Source organism: Frankliniella occidentalis, unplaced genomic scaffold (assembly GCF_000697945.3).
Source record: "Frankliniella occidentalis isolate FOCC.00 unplaced genomic scaffold, Focc_3.1 Scaffold68, whole genome shotgun sequence".
Taxonomy (NCBI): Eukaryota; Metazoa; Arthropoda; class Insecta; order Thysanoptera; family Thripidae; genus Frankliniella; species Frankliniella occidentalis.
In genome coordinates, this window is record NW_026267198.1 from 75,398 (window position 1) to 84,143 (window position 8,746).

The window sequence follows — 8,746 nt, forward strand, 5'->3', positions numbered from 1 at the left end:
CCGTTTTCTCGTCGCATTCTCGTCGTGAATTTGACCAGTGGCACGACCACCGCACGACCCAGATACGGCGGCAAACGAACTGGACCCGGGCGGAAAGATCACGAGCTAGTAATGCACTTGTGAAAGCAACCATGACTGAGTGTCAACTCCATTATGTTTCTAGGTGTAATGCGGTTCAACCAAAGTTGATGAGTACATGTAGTTACACTGGCTGACTGCGGAATACTTATAGTTTAAGTGTAATTTCGCACTTGCAGATCAGTTGCAGTTCATCTGCAGAAATGTGTAGTTAAAGTGCACATTTCTGTAGTTAGACTGCACAAAAAAAAGTATAGATAAACCATGAAGATTTCGGACGGGCGGCTTTCAAACTGTAGTTTGACTGCTGTCACCACTGCAATCAGTGACCTCAGCTGATACTACAATGATATCCTATAATATAATCCAATGTTTCATCTACAGTTTAAATACAGTTAACAAATTTCTTGCCAAAAGGATTTTTCTCTTTCTCCCTCCTTTCTTCGTGCCTATCTCTGTTCGTATTCGTAATTGCCCGTTAATATACCTTGACTAACCTTACCGAATGACGATCTCGGAACTGAATCTGACGGGAGTTGAACCTTGGACCTCGACGTTGGGGGCCCGTTACGCTGACCACCAACCTACTGCGACACCTTACCTCTCGTGGCGCAGTAGCTTGATGTCGTGCGAAAGGGCCCCGGCCCGTCGGTCTCTCTAGTCAAACCACAGTTGAACTGCATTTTCACTATGGATCAGCTAAGTGCCCTAGTTTGCTCTGTGGAAGGAATGTCCTCTGACAGAAGCAGTTTACGACTACAGTTGCCAATGTGTTAAAAGTATCTAATGACACAGTCTACGTTTTCAGATTACACATACATTGACGAATTTTGACACACCATTGTCAAAATGGAGTCGCAACTGTAGTCTGTAACTACTTACGTGTGTACAGGTCTGTATGCAAAACTAGTATGGAGTGTCTGCATTTCAGAAAAGCACTTAACAATGGAAAAAATTTATGTTTTCAGAGTGGCGATGGACTACGATATAACTGCGTTTTTGTGAGTGCAGTTCGACCACTGCAGTTTTGACTATTCTTTAACTTGTGATCCTTCCGCCCGGGGAATACGACGGAATACCTCGATACTTCGTCGTATAATCGTAGTATGCTGGTCGTTATCAGACTGGTGGAAAATGACGAAAATGCGTCCAAAACACGGATAATTTTTTTTACGCGGGAGGTCCCAAGTGCGTACCTTTATTTTCGCTGAGCGAAGCTCAGTCCAAGTTGCTGAGGGGTCAGGCGTTGTCTCGGTCGTGAGTCTGTCTGTCTGTGTGTACGTTCGTCTTTTTCTCGAAAACGGCTGCACCGATGACGTAATGCGAGTTTGCCTAAACATCTATAATTTAAGGGAGGCCCAGTCTCCCCTTTTTGTTCGCAAAGGACTAATTTGAAATACTTGGCCCCCTTTTCCCCGGAGGGAGCTTCATATGTTGTTGTTTCGGTGGTGGCTACACTGAGTGGAAAAGAGCGCGAACACGCAAATGGCTCCTTGCGCCCAGTTCGTGACTTTCTGATTTTCTCACACGTGATCATAATGTCAGATGGTCAAACCGAGTGTGAAATTTGTAGTTTTAGAGTTGCGGAACTCGACTTTAAAAGTTTCGCCGGTTTCCGGTGAAAAGGAACAAAAGTGATATTTTGAATGGTTTACGTATTTACGTACGTAAGTTGGAGAGGAGGTGGGGGTTCGGGGTTCGGGAAAAATGTGCAAACTATTGTTTCGGGGCCATCTTGACAAAAGAAAACGAAAATATTTTATGCTCCAAGACGATCGGAATCGAAATGGCACATCTTTGTTATTACAGGTATTTAAAAGTCAACTTACTTGACAGGCTCCTTGAAAATAAGCAGAAAAGTTGAACTTTTCTTGAACATTCTTTTACCACAAGAATAACTCCCCAGAGCCATATGCGCATTATAGCAAAATAGTCATTGTATAGGTTGATGACTACGACACATATGTCCACTCAGCTTTGAGAAAAGTGCAGTGCACGATCACCGTCGTTGACGAATGAGAAATGCATCAGAACACCATTAGGTGCTGCTACTGTAACTGTGACCAGTTAGAGGGATAAGGAGGTAGGGAAAGGGGGCGTTCCTCAAAGTGTCCGGTCCTCAAAGAACACCGAGGCACTGAGGATCGATCACAGCTCACTACTGTCAATATCGTATTAAAGGCCATGTGGTTTGTTGAGCTTAATTTATTTTTGTTTTCATATCGTTTATAAACAAAGTGCTACGCCACGCCACACCTTGATAAAACAAATTGTCTGCATGGATGTGGTCATTGCCCGTGTGTTATTTTCCTATGTTGTGACAGTGAGTTGTTAGATTTTCTTTGCCAGCAATGTGGATTAGTGTTGTGTTGATTAACCTTACCTGGTTCCATTTATTTAGTAAGTAATGTCTGTCATGGGCAAGAACAATAAGAACTATTGTTGTCTCTTCCGAAATGTCCTGATAACATTGTCCGTCTCTTTCAATAACATCATTTTGTAAATTTGAAAAAAATCACGACTAACAGAGTTTTGGTAGTGAAGTTAGCAAATGTAAAAGATCAAATGTCTCTTTGTACTTTGAATCTGTCAGACAGCAAGATGTTACCTAATTTTGCTTGGTTACACCGACAGTTTAAATCTGTGGTGTCAAACAGCGAACATCCAGATGTGGGCTGTCAAAATAGCGAAAGTCCAGGTGTTACTTGTCAAAACAACGGAAGTCCAGGTCTGTGCTAGCATATCAACAAACGTCCACGAAATCCGTGGACATTCATTCGCCTTTATTGGCTGAGCGATTAGCGAAGCCTATTACTCCAGTGATGATGAAAAAGTTTCGCGTCTGTCTGTGTGTGTGTTTGTCGCCACGATAACTCGAGAAATTGAGCTAGCGACCTGGGATTTTCAGGGTCGTTTTGTGTCATAAAAAGACAGCTCAAGTTCGAAGAAGAGCATTCTAGCTCAAAAATGTTTTTTAAAATATTTTTTTTAGAGATTCCTAGGGGCACCTCACCAAAGTAGAGTTCTTTGGGTGAAAATTTCGTCCGTTTGGCTCTTTCTTAAACCATTTAGGCGCCACAGGGAGTTTTTGACGAAAATAAGCGAAAAAAGTACAACCCTGTATTCTTAGTCGAAGTGACGGGAAGTTAACGGGCCTAAGGCCCGTATCTTTGTGTACATTTTTGCGCTTCCCGACTCGGGTGTCAGCGCCGCAGGCCTAGGTAGATGTATGCCGCAGGCGCGTCGCAGCGTAACACTGTCTCGTGAGATATCGCGAAGCCTGTTACGCGAGACGTGGTCTGGCGTACATCTACCTAGTGCCAGCCAATTGCTGGACTTTCGTTGTTTTGCTACGCTCTGTCACGGACTTTCGCTCGCATGTCCTGGACATTCGTTGTTTCGACCCTTCTCTTGCGCCATTTTCAAAGCCAATTTTGAAGTTTATGAAAAAAAACTAATTTCTTCTGTTTGCTCATGTCTTTTTCTTTAAACTAATCTGGAGCAGACATCTATAATATGAGAATTTCTCAATCTAGAATGTTTAAACGGTCTCCTGTAAAATTTAGGTTTGTGGACTTACGCTGTTTTGATTGGTTATCAGTGAGTTGTGTTTTTCGGACTTGTCAGGAGCGCCTTGTTATACATGCCCTGTCCCAGGTTTCTTCCAGGGCTCAGTGACTTAGGGTTGTTCACGTTAAAATTGAAATTCAGCGCGTTACGTTTCGACAGTTGTGACAAAATTAACGCGTTCGTGTTACGTTTCGTTAAACGTCATGACCTCGTTGACGTTGATGCAAAGTAATAAAAAGAATGTAAAATATTGAAAATTAAGAGTCGAAGGCTGTTTAAAGATGAGAAATATTATGAAAAAATAACTTTTACTATCAAAGTTTTAGTTTTAGCACAACTAGAGGCTCGGCTTTCTTCGTTCGTGGCGTTTGTACTGCATCTCACGAAAACTACAACATTCGCTGAACAGCTACTCAAATTTAGGTTCACGGGAAAGTTGTTTCAACGTCAACGTCGTAACGACACGTTACGGGACCCGTTTAACGCAAACGCGTTACGTTTCCCCATCTGCCATAAAATTAACGTCTTACGTTTACGTTAGAATAACGTTAACGAAAACGTCGTAACGTCGTTACCCGTTAAATTAACGTCAACAACCCTGCTAATTACTAGGGAGGTGTGAATGCCTCTTTTTTGCAGTCGGAGAATCGTAATAGTGCAGGAAAGTTGCCTTTTCACAACCGAAATCTAGACGTAATTTTATTTTCGCGTTCGGAATGAATCTTGAACATGACATTTGAGCTTGAAGTTTTATATAAGGTTCTTATGGGCATTTAAGTGAAAAACAGGAAACTTGGCGTGGACAACACAGTCTTTATCATATACCAAAACTAAGACCGTATCCGTAGTCTACGTAAAAAAAACCGATTCTGACCACGTTTCAGATGCCTTACTCAGTCATCTAATAACAGTGGTAGAATAAGTAAATTTAGCTATTTTCACTAAAAAAGCATTAAATTTTGGAAAATTTATTTGGAAACTAGGAAACTAAGAGGGAGGAGCATGGCAGCGGAACGTCTCCAGAATCGGTTTCTTACGTAGATCACGGATATGGCCTTAGTTTTGGTGTGTGACGGAACCTGTGCGGTTCAGGCCAAATGTTCTGTTTTTGTCATAAATGCCCATAAGAACCTAACGTTAGACTTTAACCTCAAATCTCAAGTCCAAGATTTAGTCCAACCACAAAAACAAATTTATCCCTGTTTTTTGGATGTGCTATGGCAACTTTCCCGCACTATTACGATTCGCGGCGACTACAATATGCGGACATTGGCACCCCCCCTACTCATTACTTCTCACCCTTTAACGTTATGTTAAGAGTTAAAGTTAGAATTTGCAAATTTTTACTGTAGTCCTTTGGAAAGAAGATAGTTATTCGACCTGTCCAACTTTTTTTCATACTAGGGTCAGATGCCCTATGATGGCCACCTTAAGAATGGGCCTGCCCAATGATGGCCACCCCTTTTTCTTGAAATGTAGACAAGGATGTGAAGTAGTTTGGCTTATCATGCCCAAGTAGGGACCTTACTAGAACACAACAACTTCAAGGCCAAGATTGTAATGTGACCAAATTGGCTGGAAATCGAGAAAAGTGGCCATCAATAGACAGTGGCCACATTAGGGCACCTTACCCTATGTGCCGATTAAATTTCGGGCAAATTTCATAATCGATTACTTTAACTTTTAATTTGGCATGTGTTTTGTTACCTAGAGTGCCGTAACAAACATTCGTTCCTGTTATGATAAGTTACGGAGCCTTGTTTTATTCTACGTTTGTCGTTATCACACTGCTACCGAACGAACGAATTTGTTCGTTGAAAGTAGGATACGAATAACCCATCCGCGTGACCGCATCCCCTCTACTTCGCTTGGAAGGGTAGAGCCGAAGTCGTGAGACTCAGGCAGTCATATAAAAAACAGAAGGTCGAAATTGTGCAGAGAGGAATTTGCCGTCCGAACGTCCGAACGCCCGCCATGGCTTCACCCATGTTCGCAGCTCTGCTAATGGCTCTCTTGGCTACAACTTTGGTACGGGAATTTTGCTGAGTCAAACCGACGCGTCCTGACTACAATGTTCTATCTGCAGCGTGTGGAATACACAATCTTCTATCTGCAGCGTGCGGAATACACAATGTACTATCTGCAGAGTGTCGAACACACAATGTTCTATCTGCAAAACGGGGTTGGGTACAGCCATTCACCTTTATGTGGTTTGCAAGTAACTGGAAGACATAAATGCCAATCTGCGCACACAAAAAGAATCGTAAAAGTCCAATGCTTAATTATTGACTGCAAAGAGTTAAGTAGAACAAGCGGTTACGGAGTAATAAGCATTTCTTTAGAGGTATCCAGAAACCCGCGTTTTGCAGATAGAACATTGTGTATTCGGCGCTCTTCAGATAGAACATGGTGTATTCCGCACGCTAAAGATAGAACAGTGTGTATTCCGCACGCTGCCGATAGAACATAGTTGTTAGGACGCGTCGAAACACGGACAGGCGGCAGAACATACTAAGAACTAATCGTTTAGAATAACAATTCTTTCTTTGTATGAACTTTTAGTTTCTTGTTGGCATTGTTGTTATTTCAGTAAAACTAGTTAGCTAATTTAACTTTAAGTTGGTGGCTGCCAACCTTTAGTTACTGACCTAAATGGATAACCTATGTAAGAACTTTTACAAGAGCTCCACTGCTCCGCTGCAAATACAAGTAAGCTCAATAAAGCAATGAAAGTGGCAAAAATATACTTTTTTAGATGGTTTGGTTCGCCATTATGATAATATCTTAGAATATCCTAGGACATAGATGCAGTTGTAACAACCTAGGCCCGCCTGACAAACGTGTCTCGGCCTGCGAACTGTTCGGAGTGAGTACTTGTGGGCCGTCCCTTAAAGTGTAACTACTCTTGTATTCCTTTAACACCCCTTTACGTTTGAGCTATCTGTAGGTAGGGTGATAACACGTCACAGAAAGGATTCTCGATACCCTACTACTATGCTAGTACTGACTTGGTGGAGGTGCGGAGGTGGAGGTGACTTTGCCCAAGAAACTGACGTTAAACTTTGAATAATCCGTTTCGGGAGGGTCAAATATTGTCCGATCCACCCAAATGAGATATGAAAACTTGGAAAATTTTACCATGACCCTTCCTCTGAGCGACCCTACCCTCGCCCCTCGGCCTGCCGGCGGCGTGTGTGCGGGCTTCCGCGGGTCTTGCGGCCCTGAAGATTTGCTCCCTATACATGAGGAAAGACTGTAACGGGGCAACACCGTGACCACAACCCAACCTTCTGCTTTGCTAAAGGATATTATAAAAAAGAACTGAACTAGCGCAGTTTGTAGCTTGAATTGTTTGTCAAACAGTCTTAAAACTCAACTTTTTGTTATTGTTTTAAATATATCCACCTCTAGGGCCGAAACAGTGAAAGATACGGCAAATCCGAGGCTAGTTCCTGATTCAGAATGTGTTGTTTTGGGGGGGTACTTCGTCTGACATTTTACGATTGGATGCCTCCTCGTACGTCTTTTTATGCGGCGTGGTCATTTTCACCGTATTTCCGTCGAAAACAAACACACTAGCGCCCAAACGCTGCTAGATAGAGTCCACAGTTTTCTCAGATATTTGATAATCTGCGGTGGGATTACTCGTCAAAATAAAACCTGTTAGTGTGTTGTGAGTTTGCCTATTCGGTCAGCTTATAATTTGTAATGACCCCTGCCGGGCGTGGAGTAAGGGGGTGGAATGGAGGGGAGGGGGGGGGGGTCGCTCCCCCCAATCGTCCCTAGTGAGCCGTCGGAAAGGTAGAAACATTCTGTGCACAACTAGCTTGTGCACAAGATCGGCCACCCTGCAGCAGGCACGGCGGCAGTTGCAGGCAGGTACAGTACATGATGTGCGCATTTTCCCCGATTCTGGACGATTTTCGCCAATTCTTTCCAAAATCTTCGCGAAAAACTCGGAAAAAATACGCGTGATCCCTGGAGAGGCTTCGCTAATCGCTAAGCCCATACTCTTGCGAAAGAACTAGTACGTATTTGGCTGCTGCGAAATTCTTTCCTAGCTGGAAAGAAAATTGTTTGCACTACAGACCCATCTACACAACATTTTGCAGTAGGTCTATTTAACATTTATGATGCCATGTTCCAGGTGGAAGGAGGACGGCTGCCTCTGAAACTTCCTCCAAAACTACCTAAGCCGAAGACTTCTTCACTGCCGCGAGCCTCTGAAGTTGCAATCATAAACTCCTGCATCACGGTAGCCCAGAAGGGATTCAAACCTACCGATTCGGCTGTTAAGACTTTTAATGCCTGCCACCAGGACTATTGGGGACGATCCGCTTCCAAACCAGCCACCGGGGACTTGCTGAAAAGTTTGAACCAGTGCACTCGTCCTGGGGGCTTCAAAAGCCAGAGCACAGTTTACAAAAAGTACGAAAAGTGTGTCTTGCGGCGTGCTGGTCGGTAAATATATCGAGAATTCCTCAATTCTGGAATTAAGTTCACAACTACTTGAGCACTTGCCACTCTTATTGGCAGTTTTCAGAAATAGAACCTAAAAGCCGTGCCTTTTTCCTACATAGAATCAGGTCAAACTATGTGTGTGTTGTTTCATTTCGTTTAATGTTAAAAGTCTAAATATCTTACAAACAATCCACCAACCTCAACTATCTGGTGTACAACTTAACAACGGGAGGAAAAAAATTCCTTTGAAATTTGTTGATGAAATAGTGACTGTGCAAAGCATCCCTTAAAATTGAGTAGCACCCAAAAAGTAATGCACTGTTGGAATTTTTTTTTTTCTGATTTTACAACACTTTTACCATACGAGAGATCTGAAAACCACGATACTTTTAGGGAACCAAATGCCAACAGTTCTCAGTGATTTAAAAGTTCAGCAGCCAGAATATCTACGAGTTTTTCTTTTTTTTCAACATTACTTTGTAAGCACTCTACGAAGAACCTTCGTATCACTCCATAGAAATCGCAAAATTAACAAACTTCAATATGTCTCTGTTAAATTTAAAAGAAAATTGTAAGATTCAGAGGATCGGTTTATTTGACACCAATAGCAAATGCATTATGCTATTCTTCTTTCCAT

General features: G+C 42.6%; 1 protein-coding gene across 1 annotated transcript; it reads left to right on the forward strand.

The window, feature by feature from the left end:
• The first annotated feature begins 5,531 nt into the window (after positions 1 to 5,531).
• LOC113210342 (uncharacterized) lies at positions 5,532 to 8,243 on the forward strand. Its single transcript, XM_026428298.2, has 2 exons — positions 5,532 to 5,676; positions 7,796 to 8,243. Exons 1-2 carry the CDS (start codon positions 5,623 to 5,625, stop codon positions 8,111 to 8,113), a joined length of 372 nt encoding a protein of 123 aa, XP_026284083.1. The 5' UTR covers positions 5,532 to 5,622; the 3' UTR covers positions 8,114 to 8,243.
• The last annotated feature ends 503 nt before the right edge of the window (positions 8,244 to 8,746 follow it).

Coding starts and splice junctions, on each gene's coding strand:
- LOC113210342 (XM_026428298.2), top strand. CDS start 5,623: ATGGCTTCACCCATGTTCGCAGCTCTGCTAATGGCTCTCTTGGCTACA. Junction 5,677..7,795: donor CTCTCTTGGCTACAACTTTG/GTACGGGAATTT, acceptor GCCATGTTCCAG/GTGGAAGGAGGACGGCTGCC.